At 38.6% G+C, this 27,590-nt stretch overlaps 1 protein-coding gene across 2 annotated transcripts in view; it reads left to right on the forward strand.

The window, feature by feature from the left end:
* MAN1A1 (mannosidase alpha class 1A member 1) overlaps positions 1 to 24,362 on the forward strand; it is a 164,693-nt gene extending 140,331 nt beyond the window's left edge. For both annotated transcript variants that reach the window (XM_078054798.1, XM_078054799.1), the window contains exons 9-13: positions 6,099 to 6,214; positions 11,015 to 11,234; positions 11,985 to 12,157; positions 21,058 to 21,173; positions 21,560 to 24,362. In XM_078054798.1, the coding sequence (XP_077910924.1) occupies positions 6,099 to 6,214; positions 11,015 to 11,234; positions 11,985 to 12,157; positions 21,058 to 21,173; positions 21,560 to 21,686 (752 nt within the window). In that variant the 3' untranslated portion in view covers positions 21,687 to 24,362. The remainder of the gene's footprint in view (positions 1 to 6,098; positions 6,215 to 11,014; positions 11,235 to 11,984; positions 12,158 to 21,057; positions 21,174 to 21,559) is intronic.
* Positions 24,363 to 27,590: the final 3,228 nt, after the last annotated feature.

The raw sequence follows: 27,590 nt of genomic DNA on the forward strand, positions 1-27,590 counted from the left end.
AAAGATAGTGCCTGCCTCAGAGAAAAGCACTTGTGTGATTGAGTCACAAGCTGAACCAGCCACTTATTGCTGCATGGATTACCGTTTTTGCTTGAAAGAACAACTGAAGACAAACTTTGGTTATTCGGACTTGGGTAATTGGTAACCACGTTCTCAAAAACAGGCCTGTCGCTTCAAAGAAAACTGACAGTATCTGGGCCAATGATAGAATTTGAATTTCTAAATGAAAATTAGAATTTTAAGAAATTCCACCATTCCACCATGACCTTAACACCTTTAACCAATACTTAAAGACTTTTCCGGGGCACCTGAGTGGCTCAGTTGGTTAAGCATCTGACTCTTGATTTCGGCTCAGGTTATGATCTCAGGGGCGTAAGATCGAGCCCCACGTTGGGCTCCACACTGAGCATGGAGCCTGCTTAAGATTTTCTCTCTCTCCTACTCCCTCTGCCGCTCCCCACCCTCTCTAAAAAAAAACTTTTCTGATGAGAGTAGTGGTGGTTTTTTATATCATATAATGAACTGTGTCAACATTTGGAAGATCTGCATAATTAAGTGAACCAGTATTTTCCAAATGACCAATACATGCTATTACAAAATCATGTGAGAAAAAAGATCCATTCAAAGTACAAGATAGACCAATGGATTTTAATGTAATAGTACAAAAATTCATTGATGTGATTTCTAATTCCACATTAAAACCAACCTTTAAAAAATGTTAACCTTTAAAAAACTACTTGTCAAGTTTTGTTTTAGTGTCAAAGAAAAATATCCACAATTATCTGAAAAGACTCGTAAAATACTTTCTTTTCCAACTGTGTAACTGTGTGAGGCTGAATTTTCTTCATGTGTTTCCACCAAAATGACATATAGCAACAGGTTGAATATAGAGCAGATACAAAAATCCAGCTGTCTTCTAGTACAGCAAAAATTTAAAATATTTGCAAAAATATAAATCAGTGTCAGTCTTTTAGCTAATTTTTTATGTTGTAAAATATAACGTTTTTATGAAAGATATGTTATCATAATGGTTGTATTATCATTTTAAATTAATAAAATATTTTAACTTAATTTAAATATTTTAAATTTCATTTCCAATATGGTAAATACTTATAGATATTACATAAACAAGTTATTTAGGGCATTTATTTGTTGTTAAGAGCGTAAAGCGTGCTGAGACTAAAGCTTGAGAACCATTAAGAGTATTTGAGATAAAATAGAACTTGAGTAGCTTTCTGAGTACAAGGACCAGATAAGATTCTCTAAAAGGACAGGTGTTTTTAGCATTTTCCTTCTCATGAATGATTTTAAAAATTGAAAAAAATTCTCTATGACTGTTTTCTTCTTGTGGTTTAGGATTTAGAAGTTACTGTGAAGAGGGACAAAAAGTATCAATTGTACTGGAACATCCCAGTTTTAGCTTCTGGGTTACCAGTATATTGTGTATTTGGCCATGTTTCCTGGTACAAAGGGCCCATTATATTTGGATTGCTCATGGACCAATTTCTTGATGGCAAACAAATAGGGTTGATGACTCTCATGTCTGCGCTCCCTCCCCACCCCTATCCTGTGTTCCAGCCACAATGGAGACACACTTATTTTTTTCGTTCTTTAATCAAGGCCCGCTTGGTCATATCCAGGTCTTGGTTTGTGCTGTTTCCTCAGCCCTTTTACCTCTCTTCTGACTCTACCAAGGTCTATTACCTCTCTTCTGACTACTCCAGCTCAATTGCCCTTTCTTCTGGGGGACCTTCTTCTGCAAGACCCTGGTTGGAATTTGTTAGTACCCACTCATCCTCTACTTACCCCTTCCTCCCCTGCACCAGTACTTCGGATTTATCTTTCATCTTTTTCAAAATGATTCATATACATCCCCATCTTCCTAGGGATCCAAAACTTTTGAGGCCAGTGACATTGTCTTGTGGATATTTGTTAACCCAGCGCACCGTATCTTACACTAGTAGGTGTTACTTACTTATTAGTAGGTGAATTTTGTGAGTATTCATGCACTCTGTTTCCAGTCTATCTTTCTGCCTCTGCTTTTAATAATGGTTCTATTTATTCTCTGCTCCTCAGTTGTGGCTGAGAGGCAGCATCAGGTCCTAGTCACTGATAATATAAAGAGATCTTGCAACTGTTGAGGCCAGATGTGGGACTCCATGTCTATAGACAGAACAATTATCATTCTTCTTTTTGTTTAAGAGTTTATTTATTTATTTATTTATTTATTTATTTATTTGAGGGGGGGAGCACGAGCAGGGTGAGGGGCAGAGGGAGAAGCAGACTCCCCACTGAGCAGGGAAGCCCAATGCGGGGCTCGATCCCAGGACCCTGGGATCATGACCTGAGCTGAAGGCAGACGCTTAACTGCCTGAGCCCCCCAGGCGCCCATTCTTCTTTGATTAATATAACAACATTAACATACATATAGTGTCACTAGCATCATTAGGGGAATGCTTTGAGAAGTTCAGGTTCAGATGAAATATACAAAATAATAAAAAATAAAGATTCTGAGTATTTAATCCTTTTTGTCTTATTTTGCTACTTGTTTTATCTCTTAAGTATTAGGAATCCTTTTATGGGACCTATTCCTCTTGGGAAAGAAAGAGTAAATTGTCTTCTATAGAGAAGAGCATAATATTTGAGTGATTATGGTACACGTTACCTTTAGAACATTTGGGAATAAAAATACCATATATGTTCTTGTAGAAGTGGGAGGTTCCTTCCTGCTGATAAAATCAGGCATGTTCTCTCCCACACCCACTAAATATTTACACAGGATTCTGTTGCCAACACAAATAGTCCTCCAGATATGGGGAAGCACAGTGAGTGATATGCTAAGTTGTCAAAAAGGCTTGTTCTTGTTTCTCCTCTATGTCCCTTTATTTTCATTCTTTCCAAATATGACAAATTTATAGGCAGGAAATAAAAATATAGAAAATTAACTGGCATTTACCAAAATTAATTCAAGCAAATGTATTATTATGTAATAACCCTTTTTCCTTTTTTAAAAATCACCAAATGCCCAAACTTGCTTCTTCCATCCATTATAGAATCATAACCCAAGAGGGGAAGAAAATGAAGCTGCTTCTGGCTGTTAGCTTTCAGTTCTCATTGCTTTAACTCTGAAGGGCATGTCTGGATCACGGCCATCATTTCCTATTACCTCATTTAGTCCTTGTTGTTTTGACAGTAACCGGACAGTGATTTGCGTTACCATGCATCACTTGCATTTGTCTCCTGCAATCATGTTTACAACAACAGGGCTTGTTATTGATGAGATAGTACTTAGTGTATTTAGTTTGTAAATGTCAGAGGTTTCTGTGGTGATTTATTTAGGAAATTGCAAAGGTCACTTCAAACACTGCTGTTTTAAGAATCAGCCTTACAATTGTAAAACACTAATCTTACATTAAAATTAGAACCGGACTTTCTGCCATAATAAAAATCACATATTTCACTACTTAAAAATATAGCCCTCCTAGCTTGAATGGGAATAGTCCTCATTCTTACTTACTTACAAGAATTTTTCCTTGTTCATCAGTTGTTTACTAATTACCTGCCAAATGCAAGCTACTTTCAGGGGTTGACGTGGACCAGGAAGCATCATAGGTCTAGTCCCTGTCCTCCTGTATCGTGATCTTGTAGAGAAGACAGAGAAAAAATTCTACCATTTTAGGAAGTTGCGTAGTAGTAGTTAGTGTAGTTTAGGAAGTTAGTGTAGTAGACATGTGCTATCAAAAAGTGTATAATGGGGGCAGCTGGGTGGCTCAGTCGTTAAGCGTCTGCCTTCGGCTCAGGTCATGGTCCCAGGGTCCTGGGATCGAGCCCCACGTCGGGCTCCCTGCTCAGCGGGAAGCCTGCTTCTCCCTCTCCCGCTTCCCCTGCTTGTGTTCCCTCTCTCGCTGTGTCTCTCTCTGTCAAATAAATCATAAAATCTTTTTTTAAAAAAAGTGCATAATGAGGGAGTCAGAGAAAGGAAGCGATATTTAATCCTACACAGGAAGTTTGAGTGAGAATTACTCAGTGAAGGGGAAAGGAGGCAGGGAACGCACATGGGGCAGAGAACAACACCTTTAGAGCACCTGTGGTGGTAAGGAACCCTCTGGTTTTGAGGGGCCAGAGGAAGAGTCGTATGGCAGAAGGATAGAGAGCAAGTAGAGAGGGACTGATGGTGACATGGGGAAGATGGAGGCCACGCAGGCATCCAGGTCTCCGAAGACCCAGCATTTGAGTCTTTGTCATTGAAGGCTTCCAGTTGGGATGATCCAGTTCACATGTTAAAGGGGTTACGCTGGTCTTACTGAGGGAGTAGACTGCAGTGGCCTTGCTATTCGAACTTTCTGTGATGATGACGACAATGTTCGGGATCTTCCCTGACCGGTACAGTAACCTGGGGCCACATGTAGCTAGTGGGCATTGGATGGCCGATGGCCGAGGAACTGAATTGTTTTTATTTTTTTTAGTTAACTTAAATGTAAATAGCTACATGCCATCAGAGTGCAGAAGGCCACATAATTGGCCACTGCAGACTCAGAAGCAGGAGATACTGGTAGCTTCAGCCAGGATCGTATTGGTGAGGACAGAGGAGTGGATAGATTCATGAGATATATAAGAGGTGAAATTAGTAGAGCTCAGTAGCTCATTTGGGGGCCAGGGAGCGAAGAAGTAAAGAATGACTCTCCAATGTCTAACTTGCACAGTTGGAAGGGTGGTGGGGCCACTTAGTGAGACAGGGACCCATGGCAGCAGGTAAGGTTGAGAAGGAAAAGAGAATGAATTCAGTTTTAACTGTTCAGTTTTAGGCCCCCATGTAAACCTCCAAGTGGAGTTGTTGGGGGGTTGTCGGGAGAAAATTGTCTCGATAATTGTACAAAAACAGATTTACTTTCATGTGACAGAGTCAACAAAGGTCTTATTTTTAAAAAATAGATACGTAAAATTCGTTTTGAGTTATGAAACTTAAAATGCAGATTTCCAAAATCAGGCTGTCTCAGTGTGCAAACTCTCTATGAATTCTAAGAATGATACTTCAAATAGATTATATCTCTGTTTTTGTAGGTAGATATGCTTGGGAAATTAAAGAATTTAATTTAAAGCAGTAGGCAGAAGAATACATTTAGTGTTACATGGTGGAGAGCAAGCAATTCCAAGTGCGAGATCCTGTGTGGGCTGTGGGGGCAGGTGGCCTTTGCCAGCGTTGTGATCTCCTTTAGCCTCACTTAGTCTTAATATTTTTCACTTTTAATGAGGATACCTACCCTATAAATTACGTGCCATATGGTTGACACTATATGTAGTGGATCTGGTATAATAAATGGCAGTGGGGGAGGATTGCAGGAATGGAGAATTAGGAAGATGTCTCCTGCCCTGTCGTCTTTCTTACTGGCCTCCCCCAAAGGACGTTGACTGTGCAGATTGATAACACTGGAAGACCCATCAAATAATAATAATAATCACAAGAAGCTGAGGAGCTTCTTGTTCTATTGCAAGCCAGTTCTTTTTAAGGTTTGTTAATACTCATAGTATTTGACATAGTTTACGTTACTGAGCGCTAAAGCAATCAAAATTTATTTGAATATATACTGTGAAACATTTTAATTTGGTGTTTTTTAAGATTTTATTTATTTATTTGACAGAGAGAGACACAGCGAGAGAGGGAACACAAGCAGGGGGAGTGGGAGAGGGAGAAGCAGGCTTCCCTCCGAGCAGGAAGCCCCGCATCCCTGGGACTGGCTGGACCCTGGGATCATGACCTGAGCCGAAAGCAGACGCTTAACGACTGAGCCACCCAGGTGCCCCTAATTTGGTGGTTTTAACTAGAGAAACTGATTTTTGGAATTAGGGTTGATTATATATTTTTTATCTCCGTGTTTACAAAACTACCCTGGTAATTATTTAGAGTATATCACATTAGTTAACAGCACATCTGCTCGTTTCAGAATATCTTCCTGAAAACAAGAGATTTGTCGGAATTTAAATGTAACATTGAGTTGCAGTTGACGTAGGGTTTTGCATCCTAGTTACTAATGTGATTTTGCTGCATTATCTGAATTAAAGCCTGAATCACTCTGAAATTCATTTTCCTCTCTTTGCAGATCATGTATCAGTTGGAGGACTCGGAGACAGCTTTTATGAATATTTGCTAAAGGCGTGGTTAATGTCTGACAAGACAGATCTAGAAGCTAAGAAGATGTATTTTGATGCTGTTCAGGTAAACCAATATTTAATCGCCTTTACCACTAAGGTAACATAATTTGCATATTAATCAGCCTTTAATGGGAAATGGAATACTACACAAGTGGGTTACAAAATATTTCCAGTTAGGCTGAGTTCAGTGTCTGCTAATATAATTATAACAATAGTAATCCCACCTCAGTAAAGATTCACATATCCAAAAAAGAAATATTTTTCTTCAAGGAGTAGGAGTGTGGAACCAAAATTCAAACTAAAATTTGTGTCAACACTTGTCTCTTTTTACCTCACCACTATGGATTTATTTGTGAATAAGAATTTCCATACTACATTTAAGTGTTCTTTACATGCAGTAAGTTCGTAAAAATAAGTTAGAAATTGTTTAGCAAAATATATAGGAGGTGGCCAGTGTAAGAGTAAACTAAGCCTCAAGCAAATGTAAGCGTCAATCAAAAATGAAAATAGGGGCGCCTGGGTGGCTCAGTCGTTAAGCGTCTGCCTTCGGCTCAGGTCATGATCCCAGTGTCCTGGGATCGAGTCCCGCATCGGGCTCCCTGCTCGGCAGGAAGCCTGCTTCTCCCTCTCCCATTCCCCCTGCTTGTGTTCCTGCTCTCGCTGTGTCTCTCTCTGTCAAATAAATAAATAAAATCTTAAAAAATAATAATAATAAAAAAAATAAAAAATAAAAAAAAATGAAAATAAAATTTGAAAGTAAATAAAGCAAAAGAAGAATATTATTTCATATAAAATACTTGAACTCACACCCAACTTTTCAGAAACAAATTTTTTAGCAGAGCCAAGTGCCTTTGTGATTGATAAGTATTTTATATGGTAACCCATATTTTTTTAATATTATCAAGGCATCTCAAATAATGTTATAAAAGTATGGCTAAATCAGAAAAATGTCTTTTTTATTGACTGTTTAGAATTTTTTTTATAATTGAGAGTATTAATTCTTAGGTGGGCAGGATGGAAATTTGTAACTCCTCAGTAATGTAGCTACTGTTTTAAAATTAGTCTCCCCGAGAGGAGGTCTGGGTAATTTAGACATAATAATCCAATTTATTCATTTAAATATAAATGCAGTTTGCTTTGCTCTGGTTGGGCCAGATTGACTATTACTGTGGTTCCCTCCCACAGTCAATAAGAAGCATCACTAAGTACAGCAGATAAGACTCTTTACTGTTTCACAAATAGGAACCAGAACGCCTTAGTTAGTACACTGGCTTTCATTTAGCACAGCCTTAATTAAGGCACATGATGAACATAAAAAGCAAACTAGGATATAGCCCACATGGCCTCTGCCAGGTTTGTTTTTCTTCATTCCTATGAGATTTCAAGTTTTAAGCTAGGGAATTCTCCAAACAATATGGTTTGTGTTATGTCGTTTTTTCATTACTATCCTAGCAGATATTTTAATTATTCTAATCTTAAAGTGGCCCCCTAAGATCTTGATGTTCTAGGAAAGGCAATTTTAAAATGTTCTTTGAAATATTTTCCCCCAGTTTCTAGAACTATACCCACACAGCTTTTAATATATTGTATTTAGACAAACCATTGACAGGAAAATCCATTAAGAACAAAAGAAGTAAAGTGTTTCCAGTTTCTCTTAGTAGTAAAAACATTTTCAATCCATTGTGTTTTCAACTTAGAAAGGAAAGCTAGAACACTTAACTTTCTGATTGGAGAAGTAACCATGTCTTATATAACAAAGTTTCTTTCTGCTAAGCGGTACTTTAAAAAAAACATTAAAGAGAAGATCCCATAATTATCATCCTGGACAGTTGAGTTCCTGGAGATACAGTTCTTCAGTTTTAGCTTCAAGTAGATTTTGGAGAGCATTTAATCCCAGCATGGTCTGTTTTCTTTGATTGTTTTAATAACAAAATACTTTGGGCTTTCAACTGGCTGTTATGTTCTTCTCTGGAGACCACACTAAGAATCCACCATGGTAGATATTCATTGTACCAAGGGTCCACTGGAGTGAATGGTACCTGGGCACATGATGTATTAGACATTTAGGTTTCTAAAGGTTTCATCAAACTCATTTTTTTTCAAATATGGAGGACTGAAATCACAAAATACATGATATTCTTTCTTCCTAATCAATTCTCTGCAGATTTAACACATATTTTTAGAACCACTAAAGACTATTTTTTCCTCCTTTATATTTATTTACACTTTCCCACAGTCACACAAACATCGCTTTGAAGGTCTTGGAACTTCATTGTAGTTTGAGAGGTAGCATCTTGGTCAGAATCATGCCAAAAATAATATAGTACTTTATTCAGGATCCATAACAGGATAATAATATTTCTCTAGTCCATGCTCAAAAGCTATAACTTTTGCCATATAAAAAGAATAATTTCTTGGGTGATGAACAAGTGTCTGCTTGAAGAACTTTATTGCAGTTTGTGCTATGAGAAATGTAAATGGTTAAGATGTTCAGTTAAATAAGAATGAAATATTAATATAATAACTAGACCATCTATAAAATTAGCTAACCGCAGTTAATGAGCACAGTAGTGTGTTCCTTTATTTCTTACCATCTTGGTGTTTCAATTGTTTATTTTCAGTAAAGGTAGGAAAGGTGTTATCTGTCTGTGTGTTCATTTTCATTCATTCTTCTCTATCACAAGTTTTGTCTGTGTCTACTATTCCCAAAGGTACTTCCTAAAAAGCTCTTTTTTTTATAATGGCATAACAGGTATGGACGTATTCAGAGCTCTTTGTCTTCTATGGAGTAGTTGGGAGGGGGAAAAACACATTTCCTGTTACAGCAGCAGCTACAGTTAGCAATTCCAAACCGTTATACCTCATTTTTGCTTTTTAAAATGTAAGGCTTATTTTATGTTTTCTATCTATTATAAAAGAATATCAACAGTCCTAGGGCAAAAATAAAAGGTATTTTACAAATCATTCTTGTAAACATCATTTCTCCCCAGTTTACAGACCTTTATTCTTTTTTTTTTAAGTTTTTATTTTAACTCCAGTTAGTTAACATACAGCATTATATTAGGCTCAGGTGTACAATAGAGTGATTCAACACTTCCATACATCACCCTATGCTCATTACATGTGCGCTCCTTAATCCCCATTACCTATTTCACCCATCCTCCCTCCCCTCTGGTAACCATCAGCTTGTTCTCTATAATTAAGAGCTTGTTTCTTGATTTGTTTCTCTCGTTTTTGTTCCCTGTACTTGGTTTGTTTTGTTTCTTAAATTTCACATATGAGTGAAATCATATGGTATTTGTCTTTCTCCAACTGACGTATTTCACTTAGTATTATACTCTCTAGCTTCATCCATATCATTGTGATGGCAAGATTTCATTCTTTTTTGTGGCTGAATGATTCCATTATTGCCACATCTTCTTTATTCATCAATCAGTGGGCACTTGGGCTGCTTCCATGTCTTGGCTATTGTAAATAGTGCTGCTATAAACATAGGGATGTCTGTATCCCTTTGAATTAATGGTTTTGTAATCTTTTTTTTTATCTTCAGTTAGCCAACATATAGTACATCATTAATTTTTGATGTAGTGTTCAATGATTCATTAGTTGCATATAACACTCAGTGCTCATCACATCACATGCCCTTCTTAATACCCATCAGCCAGCTACCCCATCGTCCCACCCCCCACCCATCTGTAACCCTCAGTTTGTGGTCTCGGAACCAGAGGAGTCACAGAGCGAATGGGGGTGCCTGAGCCGGTAGAGTGCCCAAGCAGTGGAGCTGGGAGGCAGGTTGTGGTCTTGTATTCTTCAGGTAAATACCCAGTAGTGTGATTGCTGGATCACAGGGTAGTTCTACTTTTAACTTTTTGAGAAACTTCCATACTGTTTTCCACAGTGGCTGCACCAGTTTGCATTCCCACCAATAGTGCACAAGGGTTCCTTTTTCTCTGCATCCTCACCAAAACCTGTTGTTCTTTGTGTTGTTGATTTTAGCCATTCTGACAGGTGTGAGGTGATATCACATTGTAGTTTTGTTTGTGCATTCCCTAGATGATAAGTGATGATGAGCATCTTTTTATATGTCTTTTTTTATTATATACTAATGTGCTTTTTAATAGAATTATTAGGGAGGAATTTAATTCAAGTGTTACCACAGTGGAGATGTGAGTGATGATGATAAATAAAACTTATCAAGTGCTAGTCACAGCATTGACGGCTTCATACACTAAATGTTGCAGAGTTTTCTCAGAAGATACTACTATTCCCTTTTTATGGTTAAGGATACTGAGATTTAGGGATACAGCAAGCAAATTACCCACCAAGTTCACAGACAGTGTCAGAGTTGGAATTTGAGGCCAAGCAATCTGATTCAAGAATGGCACACCTTTCCCCCTCAGTTTACCGCCCTCTGAGCCTAAGAGAGCCAAAGGCAGGGTAACACTCCCCGCCTGGACTTTATACACAAATACACTCTATTCTTCATCCATAGTGGGCTTGTGCTTTGTGTCATTTCTCCATTGTGAAAATGGAAATGCATTAACCATTAACCTCTACACCTGTGGCCTCTCTTTGAGAAGGGGACAGCTTTTGAGGTCTGAGGACTACAAATGTTTGGTCGTGGAACCAGGCAAAACCAACTGGGCTGGCCCAGCAGCGATAATCCTAACTAACCAGACTAATAAGGCAGAGACTAGAGGAGGAATACAGAAAGCAATAACAAAATTTCAGGTGGAATCAGATTGAGGGCACCAAATTCAAACTGCGAGTGATGTTTTATTCTTTTTCTCTCTTAGTGTGGAGAATGTTTTTAGTATAAATTTGGAAGGGATTTAAAAATGTTGAAAATAAGTCTGATTTGCAGGCAATTGAGACTCACTTGATCCGCAAGTCTAGTACGGGGCTGACTTACATCGCGGAGTGGAAAGGGGGCCTCCTGGAACACAAGATGGGTCACCTGACCTGCTTTGCTGGAGGCATGTTTGCACTTGGGGCCGACGACGCTCCCACGGGCCTGACCCAGCACTACCTTCAGCTCGGGGCTGAAATTGCCCGAACCTGTTATGAATCTTACAATCGCACCTGTGAGTACCTGTGATTCTTCATTTTCGATCTATTCCCACAGGCTTTTATTTTGTTCAGTAAGGACCATTGTCACTGCTGCCACCAAAAGAATATCCAGTGTGCCTCATGAAACTGGAAGCTCATGATGAATATTTTAAAGGAATTTATATTTTTTACTTTAAGAAGCACTGCTTTTCTACATAAAAATATCTACCCTTAGTTTTCCCAAGGAATAAGAATTGAAGCCATACAGGGTTAAGCCAGGCTGATTTATTGACCCTGCTTTAGGTAAATAACATTGGTTAAGATTCTCTGTCCCATGTGCAAAAGAAACTTAGTTTTTTATGCCATTATTAACCTTTTCAGTATCTCCGTGAAATAAGAGTCTGGCTCCCTTCTTATAAAACAGGAGTTTGAAGCCCAAAGATTAAGTAACCTCTCATGACATAATGACATAGAATTCTCAACCACTGGTTTTCCAGCTGACTAATAAGGGGTGCTGTAGTGCCTTGTACCTACTGGGGGGCACTCAGTAAGTGCTGGTTAAATGAAAGTAACAGATCATTGCAGTGCTTTAAAAAGGACTCTCAGATGACTGTATTTTAAAAGTATATCGAATATTGTTTATTATAGGATGTTTATAACCATTCCTTAAAGCAATTGTTTTGACATCTCTCTTGAATGTTGTAAAGTACTTTCTCATTTCATTGAAGTTATAGAACTGAGCAGCATCCAGACAATAACCCTTGTCACCCTTGCGTGCCCTTTAGATATGAAACTGGGACCGGAAGCTTTCAGGTTCGATGGTGGTGTTGAGGCCATCGCCACCAGGCAGAACGAAAAGTACTACATCCTACGGCCAGAGGTTGTTGAGACTTACATGTACATGTGGCGACTGACTCATGATCCAAAGTACAGGAAGTGGGCCTGGGAAGCCGTAGAGGTGATGTTTTAATTTGCTTATATTTCTTATACATAAATGTCTCAGGGAAAAATGCTCAGTGATTTCTTTAAATCTAGCTTATCAACTTTTCTAGGATTTTTAAAGCTTTGAGGGGTGGGTACAGAGGGAGAGGGGGGAAAGAGAGAATCTTCAGCAGGCTCCATGCCCATCACAGAGCCCAGTGGGGGCTCCATCTCACGACCCTAATCGCGACCTGAGCCAAAATCAAGAGTCAGCCGCTCATCCGACTGAGCTACCTGGGCCCCCTGATTTTTAAAGGTTTAATTAGAATTTTCCCCAATTCAAGAATGAGTGTTTTCAGTTGTCATCCTATATCCCTGGCTTCAGCTTTGCTTTATGTAATGGTGATAGTAATAGACCTACTTTGATACTAAAAGAGATATCTAGAAAGGCATATTATAAAATTAAGTTCCCACAGCCATAGAAATAATGGTCACTTAATTCCACAGTTACTGACAACTTGGGGATAATGACCTCTGCCTGTTGTCTGTTTTGAGAAGCCGCTACATTGGTTGGTTGGTTGGTTTTTATGAGTCTTTGGGCATTGAAATGAAAATATGTGCTTCTACTTAGTTTCAACCTAAATAAAAAGGTAAACGAGACAAACTCAAAATTGTCCATAAAAAAGAGTTTATTCAGGGACAGCAGAGGAATTGCAATTCAGCAAACACAAGTGAGTCATTTGAAGTTTCAAGGTGGGCTGTATGTAAAGAAGAGAGAATTCAGATAGAGTCTGTTAAAATAAAAAACAAATAGGCACCAGCTTTGAGAATTCCCTGAGTGGACAAAACCAGTCGAGTCATACAAATAAAGCACAACTGAGCTATTTTGTGAGACCAGCCTGACCTGGGTCAGTTCTTGTTCATTCCATAAGTAAAACTTCCCAAGGGGTTGATATAAGGCAACCTCTGGCCAACTCCCTATCATCCCAGTATTATCAGTTTTCTGTAAATCTGGCATGTACAGGAAATCAGTCTCACGGTCCTTAAGTTTGCGTTCCTAAGGGTACATGCGTAAGATTTTCTGTTTTCTGTCTTCCGGTTCCAGTTCCATTTTAGCTTGAAATTCTTCCACAGAGTAAATTAGCTACTTAGATCTAACTTCTAGAAAGAACTTATAGAAGAACTACTTTGTGCAGCAATATTCGTTCACTGACCTCAGGTTTCTCTGAATATCTATAAGCTTTCCATCTATCCAATGCGCTGTTTGAATTGTCTTCGTCACCCCTTGGGTCTCTTCCTACAGAACATGGCGTGTCATCTTCCCAAACTAATCTAGTGAACACTGTGTGCTGGTACCAGCAGCCACACTCTCCAGATTCTGCATCAAATAATGTTAATTTTAAGAGCTATTATTCTGGAAGGAGTTGTGGTGGAGCATCAAGGAGATAAGAACAAGCCAACACTTTAATTACACTCACTGTTACAAAGTTAGCTGTCTTTAAAACCTGACTGTTAGAAATAACTTCTCTCAGGAAATCTAAAATGAATATATTGCCTTTGTGTAAGTTATAACTAATATCTTAGGAAGCCGTTGATGAATCTTGCGTATTACCCTCTTCGTGTAGTGTGTGCCTTATCCCTAGTCATTAGTCATTTTAAGTAATAACGATTCTTTAGGCCTCTTTTTGTCTTTTACTTCTTGCAAAGTTTTCTAATTATGTTTAGTCGGTGGTAATTCCAATTTCTTTAAATTTATGTTTTTTCCTCTGAAAAAAATGTATAAAAATTGAGGTTCATCTAAGCTTTGGTGATAGGAAATTATTTTGGTTTTCACTAGGCCAGCAAAAGAATTCAAGGCTAATAGTCACCTTGCAAATATCAGTTTAAATTGAAAATATCAGGAATAACGTATTTCATCAAATGTAAAACACCCTAATTGATAAGAAACACCATTATTTTGTACACCACTGAGAAAGTACCACACCACCAATTAAATTATGACATGCCAATTTTAGAGTTGTTAAAATGTGAAAAATGTCTGAGAGAGAACTGATACAAAAATGGAAATAAGTAAACCTCTATGGCCGTGTGAATGGGAAGCTTTGGTTTGCTTGGTTCTTCAGGGGAGCATGTTTGTGGGGTAATAACTTGGTTTTAAGGGTTAGGATTTTTGTCTATTGTTAACTTCTACTGTAGCATATGATGTAAGATTGTCTCCCTGTGCACAGTCTGAACCCTCCGAACCAACCCCCGCCCCCTGCCCTTGCTTTTTGCCACTAGTGCTTCTGCTAGAACTTGAGGTAGAGCGGGGAGGGGGGAGTGCTGGGACGCTTGCCCTCTTTAAAGCACAGAATCATCAACAGAGATAGTGTGGTGGTACTCTTTTCCCTTGCGTGACATCCCCTCAGCCCTCCTTTGTTTCAGCTACAGCTGCAGGGACCACATCCCTGCACCTCCCCACCCCCCCACCCGCCCCCCGACCCCCTGTGCTTCTCAGCTGCCCCAGCTCTGAGCTTCTTCCCAGGTAGCTGGCTGTGGTCCGGGAGGTGGGAGAGGTAAAGTCCGCAGGGGCAGTCCTGAACCAGTGAGGTCTCAGAGTTGATGAACAGCTAGCCCAGTCTTCCCCCTTTGCAGAATAACTCTGAGATGCATTCTGCATGATTCCTCAGAGGGTTTCCAGTGGGAGGGAGCCTTCACGGCCCACAGCTGTCACCTGCTCAGCACATTTCACGGGCTCTTCTCCCTCCCCCGGTTCACTTGCCCTGCTCATTCCCTTCCTGATGTCACCTCCCTTAAAAACTTGTTGCATCTGGCCCTTGTCCTCATGCTCCATTTTTAGGGGAACCCAAACTAAAACACATAGACTAGCCTTCCCCTCAAAGAAAAGACCTCCTTGTCATCTTTGCCAGATGGCTATTCCTCATCAATTCAAGGACTTTGTAGTTTTAAAAAAAGAATATACTACTAATAAAGTAATTCCATTTTTTAATGGTTGAAAGTGTTAGAAACTTACTCCTTTTGAAACCAGAATTTACAGTGTTTTGTGCTCTGGAGGTACTGGGGGAAAATCCCTTCTGTCTTCTACACTTTAGCTCCTCAGTTATCTGAAGACAGCACGTTCTGCCCACTGGTCCATCCTCATCCACCATTTCCCTCCACCTCCTCATGACGTGTGTGGTCTCTCAGGGCTGAGCAGTGTGACCCAATAACCTCTCTTCTGAGTGTTATTTCCCACAGCCGATGGTCCAACTTGGTTTTTTGGTGGATTGTAAAACCCCTGGCTTACATCGAAGTTGTGGTCAAATGATATTAGCTACTGTATTAGCTCCTGTCGAGACATCTCTTTTGTTCACCCTTGTGTTCAACCACATTTGCTATTTGTAAAGTATTTGTCAGCCATCTTCCCATCTTCTAACGAAGCACTCCCTTTCCAGACTTCTTGCACTCATACGATAAACCTGCTTTCCATGTCTTAGCTGAATTTCTGAATAGTAACGCTGAACACAATAATAATGTCAAACAAGATATGAAATTATATAATCCAGCATAGGGTACTAGAAACTTCTCCGCAGGTTACCAACAATCCATTAATCACAGATGTTTACACACTTGTGAATCTATGTAGCAAAAATAACATTTACCTCATAGTTCTTTTGTTTTTCTCAATAATGTCATGAAAACTTCATTAAACTCCTCCCTATTACGGGTAATATTCTGATAAAGCTCTACTCTAAATTATACCTATGTATTCATATATGTCTTGGTAGTTATAGATTATACAATGTCTATAAAGGTATGTATGGATTATATGGTGTCTCCCCTGGTCCACAGTAGCAGATAAGCCTTATATAGGGATTTTTTGTCCTTCTTTTTCCACACAGACAATTTTTTCTAGTCTCCTAAATCTGACCTTTGCCATATGGACATTCTGGCTCTCAGAAAGTGATTTGTCTTCCCAGTTCCTGCTTCTCCCTCCCCAGGCTTGATCCCTGTTTCCAGACTCTTTGATATGTCTGTTTTGCTAGGTTCTACCTATGAACTCAGACCAAACTCAACCATTCAGCCTTATTATGAGCATTGTTCCCTAGAATCCACTCTTGGAAATCTCCATGGATCAGCCGTTATTCTAACACTTTTAACCTAAAGATAAGAGAATTCTTTTCTCTCCCTTTCTGACTTACGATTTAACTCATGCTGCTCGCTATTCTCTTACCTTTTCCCCCCTAAAGAGGTACAGTCCCTTGGGGTCTGGGTTTGTTTAGAGTTCCAGTAACTGTAAACATTTTCCTGTTTTTCTTTTCTCTGCTCTTAGTGCATCCCAGCCACATATGGTCACTAATAATGTAAGCATTTACGTAAAATCGAGGTGGTCCTATGCCTAGAGTCTGAGAGTCCCAAGAACAGATTGCAGTAAAATGATGTTCTCATCAGACTATGCAGCATAAATACATGACTTCTTCTACTGTTGAGATACCGTAAAGCCAGGGCCTGTGATGGGTGCCCAGGAGGGCTGCTTATCCCCAGCTTCATATTCCTAAAGTTTTAAAATTTATATTTGACATGATGCCTTTTCATTTTTTAAAAGTTAAAAAAAAAAAAAAAGCCTCTGGCATTTTCCCCCCCTTTTTTTTTTTTAATTTGCCAAAAGCCTCAAAAAGTAAAAGTAGCTAAGCCTCTCTAAACCTCTGAAAGATCCCTGTCACTCTGCGAAGTGTGTCTTCATCTTGTTTTATTCTCATAACAACCCCATGTTGAACCAAGGGACACTGCCCGGGTCCAGGCACGTCGGAGGCCCCGGTTAAGGAGTCCAGGGCCAGGATTCAGCCCCTTCTTCTGAGATGTTAGAACGCGTGCTGGACAACTCTGACTCACCACATTAAGACTGAGTGAGAAGAAGAATGAGGGTGAACTGAAGAGAGGAAAAACGGTTGGGCATTGTCCATACCACAGAACAACTCTTTCCCTATAATTGAAAGAAGGAGCTTATAGAAATTTCTGTGGGAGAGAGGAGTTGGCAGTTTATCGTGCCTGCCTTGTCCTCTCATTAGCTTATCACCAAAGAACTTCAAGGGAAGAAAATAAGAAAAAGTTTTGTTGTTAAAATCTTTTTTAGGAAATGTCTGGAAGTAGGATTTAATTATGTTCCATAACAACAAATTTGTCCATTTCTTCTAAATCCTGGTTTGTTTGTTTTTTTTTTTTACTTTTTTACAAATAATCTTTGGCCTACTCCAGTGTATCTGGTATTTGACTTTTTAATCAAAAAGAACTTCTATCAAAAAAGGAAGGAAGGAAAAAAAATAATAGGACCTGAAATTTCCTTTCTGCAAGCTTTCCCCCAGCTTGGTTTGTTGTCTACAACAGAGAATATAATCAAAGCAGTTTTTAAGTTGATCTTATTTTCCCAGTGGCTTTTAAAAAGTACCAAATCATGAGGTATTTTCTTTGTTCATGTAGCCTGCAAGTTGTTCAGTTGTTACCTAAATTTTCATTCCCACACTGCCCAACTCATCTCTTTTCCAAATACTCATTATAGTCAGAGAAACTTCAGGAATGTAGGATCATTTCTCTCCAGACAGTTAAGAAATTGACTCATCCCATTTTCTTCCATCCCATACTAAAGAAAGGAAAAACATATTTTAGAAATAGATATCAGCCACATTTTTTTTTCACCGCTTTCCATTTTCTTCTTTGATATCTGTGACCAATATCACTAATTAGTACTCCACCATCAGTGTTTACAAAATAAGATGTTCTGGGTGTAGCAGCAGCTGGTTTTGGTCCACTACACTTTCTCAGTTATTGGGTTTATAATCCCAGTTGACATTAACAGTCTCTCTAGATCAGGGGTCAGCAAGCATCTTCTGGAAGAGCCAGAGGGAAGTAGGCTTGGGGGCCATAGGCAACTGCAGGCAGACCTCCTTTTACTGTGCTCTGCTTTACTGTGCTGTGCAGACACTGTGTTTTTTACAGATTGAAGGTTTGTGACAACCCTATGTCGAGCAAGGCTAGTCGGTGCCATTTTTCCAACAGCGTTTGCTTGCTTCATATCTCTGTCACATTTTGATACTTCTCACAATATTTCAAACTTTTTCATTGCTATTATATTTGTTAGGGTGACGTGTGATCAGTGATCTTTGATGTTATTATTGTAATTGTTTTGGTGTGCCACAAACAGCACCCTACTAAGACAGAGAACTTTATTGATGAATGTTGGGTGTTCTGATGGCTCCACTGACTCGCCATTCCCTCATTTCTCTCTCTCTCCTCGGGCCGTTCTATTTCCTGAGGTATGACAATCCTGGCATTAGGCCAGTTACTAGCCCCACAGTGGCCTCTAAGTGTTCAGGTGAAAGGAAGAGTCACACATCTCTCAATTTCAATCAAAAGCTACAAATGATTACATTTAGTGAGGAAGGAGCATGTCAAAAGCCAAAAAAAAAAAAAAAAAGCCAAGAAAGGCCAAAGAGCTAGGCCTCCTGTGCCAAGCAGCCACATTATAAGTGCAAAGGAGAAGTTCTTGAAGGAAATTAAAAGTGCTACCTCAGTGAACACAGGAATGATAAGAAAGTAGTATGCTGATAGGGAGAAAGTTTAGTGGTCCGGATAGAAGATCAAACCAGCCACAACATTCCGTTAAGCCGCAGCGTAATCCAGAGCAAGGCCCTGACTCTCTCCAATTTTGTGAAGGCTGAAAGAGGTGAGGAACCTGCAGAACAAAAGATGTTGGTTCGTGACGTTTAAGGAAGGAAGCCGTCTCCATAACATCAAAGGGCAAGGTGAAGCAGCAAGTGCTGATGTAGAAGCTACAGCAAGTTCTCCAGGAGATCTAGCGAAGATCGTTAATGAAATGGCTGCACTACACAACAGATTTTTGGTGTAGATGAAATGGCCTTCTTTTAGAGGAAGATGCCATCTAGGACTTTCATAACTGGAGAGGAGAAGTCAATGCCTGGCTTCCAAGCTTCAAAGGATAGGCTGACTCACTTGTTAGGGGGGCTGATGCAGCTGGTGACTTGAAGTTGAAGCCAGTGCTCACTTATCATTTCAAAAAATCTTGGGGGCTCTAAGAATGATGCTAAATCTACTCTGCCTGTGCTCTATAAATGGAACAACGAAGCCTGGATAAGAGCTCACATGTTTACAGTATGGTTTCCTGAATATTTTAAGCCCACTGTTGAGACCTACTGCTCAGAAAAAAAAGATTCCTTTCAAAATATGACTGCTCATTGACAGTGTACCTGGTCGCCCAAGAGCTCTGATGGAGATGGACAATGAGATGGATTTTTCATGCCTGCTAACAGAGCATCCATTCTGCAGCCCACGGTTCAAGGAGCATTTTGACTTTAAGCATTTAAGAAATACATTTCATAAGGCTATAGCTGCCCTAGACAGTGATTCCTCTGATGGATCTGGGCAAAGTCAGTGAAAACCTTCTGGTAAGAATTCACCATTCTAGATACCATGAAGAATATTCATCACTTATGGAGGAGGCCAAAGCATCAACATTAACAGGGCTTTGAAAAAAGTTGATATCTACCCTCACGGGTGACTCTGAGGAGTTCAAGACTTCAGTGGAGGAAGTAACTGCAGATGTGGTGGAAATAGCAAGAGAACTAGAATTAGAAGTGGAGCCTGAGGATGTGACTAAATTGCCAAATCCAATGATAAAACTTGAACAGATGGAGAGTTGCTTCTTATGGATGAGCAAAGAATGGTTTCTTGAGATGGAATCTACTGCTGGTAAAGATGCTGTGAAGATTGTTGAAATGACCACCAAGAATTTAGAATATTACATAAACTTAGTTGAGAAAGCAGCTGCAAGGTTTGAGAGGATTGACTCCAATTTTGAAAGAAGTGCTACCATGGGTAAAATGCTATCAAACAGCATTGTGTGCTGCAGAGAAATCATTTGTTAAAGAAACTGTCAACTGATATGGCAGACTTCACTGTTGTCTTATTTTAAGAAATTGGCATGGCCACCCCAACTTTCGACAGCCACCCCCCTGATCAGTCAGCAGCCATCAACATCAGAGAAAGACCCTCCACCAGCAAAAGGAGTACAACCCACTGAACGCTCATGATGCTTAGCATTTTGTAGCAACAGTATTTTTTCATTAAGGTATGTACATTGTTTTCCAGACATAATGCTACCACACACTTAATAGACTCTAGTATAGTCTAGACTATACTAGACACTATACATAACTTTTCTATGCACTGAGAAACCAAAAAATTCACTTGACTCACTTTATCACAATATTCACTTATTGTAGTGGTCTGGAACCAAACCCACAATGTCTCCGAGGTTTGCCTGGACTCAACTCTGCCATTGTAATGAAAAAACAGCCACAGACAATATGTAAACAGATGAGCATGGCTGTGGTTCAGTAACACTTTATTTACAAAATCAACAGCAGACTGGGTTTAGCCTGTGACCCATAGTTTGACGAACCCTGCTCTAGACCACAGGAGGAAATGGTAAAAAAAAAAAAAAAAAAAAAACACTGAAAAATTATTTCATAATTAAATGTAGAAGTGTTTCTAATTAGATGAGATATATTGTCTATATACCCTTTAACTTTTCATACTTTATTTTTTTAAAAGATTTTATTTATTTCTTTGAGGGGGGGGAGAGCACAGAGGGAGAAGCAGACTCCCCGCTGAGCAGAGAGCTCGATGCGGGCCTCGATCCCAGGACCCTGAGACCATGACCTGAGCCGAAGGCAGACGCTTAACCGACTGAGCCGCCCCAACTTTTCATACTTTATATGCATTTGCATTTTGTGTTATTTTTTAATTTTTGCCTGAAACTCTTCCACATGTATCATTCAATTTGAATCCTTATTTTATTTCAATTTGGCAATTTCATAATAAAAACTGGTGACAAGCAATTTATTGAAATGTGACCATTTTTTCCCTCTTCCGGTAACTTAGGCCCTGGAAAATCACTGCCGAGTGAACGGAGGCTATTCAGGCCTAAGGGATGTTTACCTCAGACACGAGAGTTACGACGACGTGCAGCAGAGTTTCTTCCTGGCAGAGACACTCAAGTAAGTAAAATGTATCCCAAAAGTATGGGGCTGAGGTACCTGGTCAGATCTTCTTTGCAGATGACTTTGTCACGAACATATGATAAGTAAGAGCAAGTGTGCCTGCTTCCGAAGGTCACTCTCCATGCGTGGCACATGTTTGCACCTGTGTTTCCAGTCATTATATAAGTCTGATGCCTGGGGACTGCTTAGTAGGTTTTCCTACACCAACACCCGAGCACAGAGCAGCTTCTTTATTCCACGCTCGTGACTGTATCGCCTCAGGGTTTTGCAATACTTGGCCCTTGTCCGTGATTCTCCATAAGATGAATGGAGACGTTGCTGTCCTTATGCTCTCACTGCCTGACGGTCTCTTGGGCCTCATATACTCATGTTTCTCTCTCCAGATATTTGTACTTAATATTTTCTGATGATGATCTACTTCCACTGGAACACTGGATCTTCAATACCGAGGCACATCTTCTCCCTGTACTCTGTACGAATAAAAAGGAAGTTGAAGTCAATGAAAAATAAAAAGACATTTTATATTTTACTCTGCTCCATTCCCTTCACTGCATACCTTAATAATTCCTTTTCTGGTATTCAGGCACATGATGAATTTTTATCAGTAGGTCTGTGATTATTCTAAGTTCTAAAATTGTTTTGCAGTCTTTTATGTTTATTTTCATAGGCATAGATGGACCTAAATTCCTTATCATATCCTTTATTATTCAGTCGGTGGATCACAGGTTTTTACTTTTTTTAAGTTATCTCTGGAGTTCATGAAGGTATATCATTTTTATTACACCGAATAAAATGGTATACCAATGACCTCTTAATTACAATTTTGATTTGACTGCAAAACTTTTTCCTCCTCTATGAGGAGATGACGTCTGCTTTAAGCTGTAATGTTTTGCCATGTTGCAAAAAGCCATAATAATAAATTAAATATTAAAAAAGCTTTTTCCTTTTCAATTTTATGTTAATCTGGTTTGTCTATCCACCAGAGACAGATCTTATAACTGTGACAGACAGCCTCTTTATGCGGGTCTATCATTATTTGATAGAATGTCTTCTAAAATACTTCACTCATATTGTAATTCAAATTAGAATGTCATTCCCAAAAGGATCATCTCATGTTGACCTCATTTCATTGGAACCACAGTATATTTTTGTTGGTTAATTATATTAGTGTTTCCTAATTTGTGAATTAGTTCTCAAATTTTACTTTAAATGCCCTGTGTCATTTCTGGATCATGTCCTGGTTAATTTCTTCCATCCCCTACCACACGAATGGAGCTTTCAAGTTTTGCAGAGCTCTGCTATTACTGAATTATATTTTCTGAAAGAAAACAGTATAACTTTTCATGTGTTAGCTTTTGCTTTTAACGGAGTATATGAAGAAATTGAGTCTCTCTAAAGAAAGGGTGAGTATTTAACATGGTTTTTAGTTTGTATTTCATCTTTAAGGTTTTTTTCTTGTTCTCAAAAAAAGCATTACATTTGGTCCACATTTTTTTTTCATATTTGAAAAGGGCCCTTTCTCAAATGTAGTAAATTATTTCATTTCAATTTGTGAAAGCAGGATTTAACTCTGAAAGAAGCTTTGCTAATGTGTCTCTTCATGGTCAATTGAAGAAAATCTAATAAACTTTCAGGCCAAATAAGAATATAGTACATTTTGTCTGGTCAAACTCAACACAGAGATTCCAGCTTAAAAGCAATATATGGGAATAGACATTCCTAATCCCTCACAGTCATATAGCAGATCAAAATAATTATATGATTCTTCATTAAGAATAAGCATTACTTTGAGATATGAGTGGCTTTCTCAAGAATACATTTGGTGGCACCTTGTGCTTTCTCATATTAGTTCATATTTCATATATGTGAAATATATATATGAATTATATATATATATATTCCTAGAAAGGGCTAATGTGATGATGCATATACTGAGGAACAGAGACTTGGAGCACCTGCATTTTCAACCTAGAGTGGTCAGATAGCTCAATGCAACCCTGCGAATCAGGCTGAAGCATATGGAATTGCTATGCTTGTAGTTGAGAAACTGTCCGATATCAGCAATTTCATATGCTTCAACATAATGTTTTTTAATTATTTTCTTAGATCTCAATAGACTCAATTGTTTTTAGCTGTTTCACCTTTTGAAAGTGTTTCAAAAGATTTCCTTTGTCTGAAAGGACCACCTGTGTGACCTGCTCTTTTTTCAATATTGTACATTGGTTTATGTCAAAGAAAAAATTAATAAAATTAGTAAATGAAAAAGATCCTTTAGTGCATCATTATTGCAATGTTAATGACTTCCTGTGACCCAGAATAACTCCTTCCACTCATATCTTCAGCTCACCTTACGAAATGAATGGATAGTTGAGAGTCCTTTTTTTCCCAGGACTTAAAAGCAACGTGTGAGATTATTGCAAAAATTGGGCCATATGTATTTAGATGATAATTTTCACATGAATGTCCTTGGACTAGCAATTTAAATTACTTTATTTTCTTTGATTTTCAATTTGATTTGAAAGAGCACAAAGCTGATACGTATTTCTGCAGCAGATAGGATATTAAAATCAGGTCATGTGTACCCACTGCTCTATAATGTACCTTTTGTATCCTGATATAAATAGGCAAGATGATTGTACTACATTTTGTTCTGCCAATGGCGAGATCAAAGTTTTTCAATTCTAGAACATGGATTTTTTAACCTACGTCCCAAAACACCAAAAATGTATACAAAATAAGAGAATATTATGGTGATGTAATTTAATTAAATTTATATTTTGTGTTAATTATTTTAAACAACTGAAGTCCTTAGGTAGGCACTGTCTTTCATTTCATTTTCAGCAAAACTGTGCAGTTAAGTTTACATATGTATTCACATCCTGAAAGGCGAATAATTAAAATAGCACTTAAGTTTGTGTTTCTGCATATGTTTTTGGTATACTGTGCACAATTAATATTACACATATAAGTTGTATAAAATTTATAGAACTCAATGATGTTTGTCATGCATATATAGTACCCATTCTTTTCATTGATTGTTTTTAATTTGTACATAAGTCTATTCTGTCATTTCCAACTTTCTATAAATCTCTAATGTTATGGAAAACGTAATAGATTGACACATAATTTTTAAAAACTATATTTGTAAAATTTCTCTATTGTGAATAAAGCCTTTTAATATATCTCCTCATTTGTTACGTTTTTCTCCTTTTAAGTAAGCTTTTGTATATGTGGGGTGGAAACTGAAATAATAGTGATTATTATTAATCCTAATAGTGAATCCATACCATACCCAGAGAATCTTGACAAAGAAACAATTCTCATTAAAAACTTTAAATTGCAAAAAATTTTGCATATACATTTTTGATTACTCAAATATCTTAGTAAGATTCCAACACAGGGGCACCTGGGTGGCTCGGTTGGTTAAGCGCCCAAACTCTTGATTTTGGCTTAAGTCATGATCTCAGGGTCCTGGGATCAAGCCCCGAGTCTGACTCCATGCTGAATGGACAGTCTGCTGGAGACTCTCTCTCTCTCTCCCTCTCCTCCTGCCCCCCTCAACTCTCTCTCCTTCTCTCTCAAATAAATAAATTTGTAAAAAAAAAAAAAAATTCCAATATATGTTCAACAGCAGGGCATGTAGGGTAGAGATGGGGAGTTGATGGCAGAAATAGCATTAAGTATGATCCTTGTTCTTAAATTTACAGTCCAGTCAAGGAGATCAGACTTGGCCCACCACCAAAACAAAGTGTTCAGTTACCAGTTAAATTCTGCTATAGAGGTCCAGGGGAGCAGGCGGTCACTAGGATTGAGTGTTCAAAGCAGCTTAGAAAAGAGAGAACTTCAGCTACAGGAGAGCCTCCAATATTTTTGAAAAAGCCTAGGTTTTTTCAAATTCGTGTTGGGACTTTTTAGAATGTTTCAGACCTTCTGGTTGCTGTTCTCTCTGCCTAGAAATCTTTCCCTGATGATTTGTTTGTTTGTTTGTTTTTAATTTTCTTAAATTGAAGTATAGTTAATACCATGTGACGTTAGTTTCAGGTGTCTAACGTAGTGATTGGACCAGTCCATACATCACACTGTGCTCACCACCGCTGTAGCCACCGTCCCTCGCCATGTAACGTTATCACAGCACCACTGACGGACGCTGTATTCCCCGGGCTGTACCTTTCATTCCTGTGATTTATTCCTCCCATAACTGGAAGTCTCTAGCTCTTACGCCACTTCACCCATTTCCCCCATCCCTCCACCCTCCTCCAGGCTGGCAACCGCCAGTTTGTTCTGTGTTGATGGGTCTGTTCCTGCTCTGTTTCTTTGTTCATTTGTTTTATTTTTTAGATTCCACATGTAAATGAAATCGTATGGTATTTGTCTTTATCTGTCTTACTTCACTTAGCGAAATACCCCCCAGGTCCATCTCTTTCCCCAATGTTTTTGTGCCACATTTCTCACTTCATTTGGGTCTCTGCTCAGTTACCACCTTATCAGAATGGCTTCCTTGACAAATTAATACAAAATTCCCCATCACCCTTCGTTCCTTGCTCTATTTTATTGTCCACTTAGCATGTAAGGGCTCATCCTTGAAAACTGGTCTCAGGCTCTTTCTCAAGGTGTGGGTTACATATTTATTTCCTGATTTGCTTATTGTCTGTCTAGCCCCTTAGAACTTAACCCTCATGAGAACAGAAAGTTGCTTTGTTTGGCTCTCCTCCTCACCACGTGGCCCATCTCCAGTGTCTCGAGTAGCATTTAGCACTTGGACACACAGTGAAATGTCTGGTGAATGGGTGACTGAATGAATGAATGAATGGACCTTATATTCATAAGTTTTGCTGTGGCTATTTGCAAATGTTTTCTAAAAAGCAGTCATTTTTTTAAAAATATTAGGTATCAGTATTATATAACGTGCTGTTATTTTAAATAATCATAAGGATGAACATTTTTTTTCTTGCTACCTATAGTCGTTTTACGGAAATATGGAGTAAATATGTGTTTGTGGCTAGATTCAACTCTCAACCAACAGATTTTTTTAAACCACTTATATCATATATGGCCTGTGTAAGATACATTATCAGAAAAATGTAAGTCATAATTTTTCTAATATAGAGTTTTTCAATGTTATTATTTGAATAGTCTACTGTTGATTCTATGATTTAATCTCATAGTCCCTGTCTCAGAAGAAAACTGTTTCTGCAGTACCAAGTAAAGGAATTGGTTTTTCGCTTAACATATAGCGACTCAAATGGAAACCTTCTGAATTTAGTCATTTGTAGCACAAAAGATGTCTACTCGTTGCTGACAGAATTATTAAAAGGTATTCTAAACGTGATTCTTCTTTATACTAATCATCAACCATCCACACAGATATGGCAGCTTGGCAGTCAATATCTAATTTCTGATAATTATATGTAGACAGTTGCTAAAAATTTTATCAAAACCAGACACATCTTTTCTCATTTGAGCATAGAGTTCGTATATCTAATTGCCATTCCAGCTCCCTCTGTTGTGGCTGAAATGTGAGGCTGGGGAGGGGTATCTTACTGATTTAATGGCCCAAAGACTGATTTCTGTTTTTTCCTGCTCATTCCATCCACACTGGCTAACACATGAGTCATAAGCTTCAGGAATATTTGCCAGGCATCAGATATGTGTATAAAGTGTCAGAACTATATAGGAATCTAGACAGCATTTAGTCTAACTCTCTTATTTGAAATATGAGAAAACAGGGATTTTCCCAAGGACAGGCACTGCTTTCTGTCCTGCTCTGTGCTTCCAGACACAGGGATTTGGTAAGATTTATGCTAATAAGAAAAGAACAACATAGGAGAGCATACGTTGTATCCATCCAGCCACTCCAAAATAAAGGTGTAAATTCAGAGCTCACCCTTGAAAATTGGTCTAAGGCTCTTTCCCAAGGTATGACTATCCACCTATATCAGAGTCTCTTCCAAGTCCTATTGAAATGCAGATTTTACGGCCTTACCCCAAATTTAGCAAATCAAAATTGTGGTGGGGCCTGGAATATCCATGTTGAACGAGACTTTTTGTTCTCCCCATGCACGCTGAAGTTGGAAATCACAACTGGCAGTTATAGGGAGGTGCAAGGCCCAAAACTAGCAGAAGAAATAATGAATAAATTAGCAAGTCATGACAAGCATACTTTGTTTCTGCTTCGAGATTTAAGCACAACAACTTGAAACATATTTTGGATCACTTTGGAAACATAGATTTGTCCTTTTACAAGAAGCCATACACCTAAACATTTTAGAAACAGATTCACATTGGATTTTCAAACCTAATTCTTATTGAGGGACTCTCAAAAGTATTAACTTCAATCCCTGCTGTTTTATTCAGTGACTGTTTTCTTCCTTTCCCAATAGCTGCTTCTAAAGTCGGTTCTCAAATTGTTTCCTC

This window comes from Halichoerus grypus, chromosome 9 (assembly GCF_964656455.1).
Source record: "Halichoerus grypus chromosome 9, mHalGry1.hap1.1, whole genome shotgun sequence".
Taxonomy (NCBI): domain Eukaryota; kingdom Metazoa; phylum Chordata; class Mammalia; order Carnivora; family Phocidae; genus Halichoerus; species Halichoerus grypus.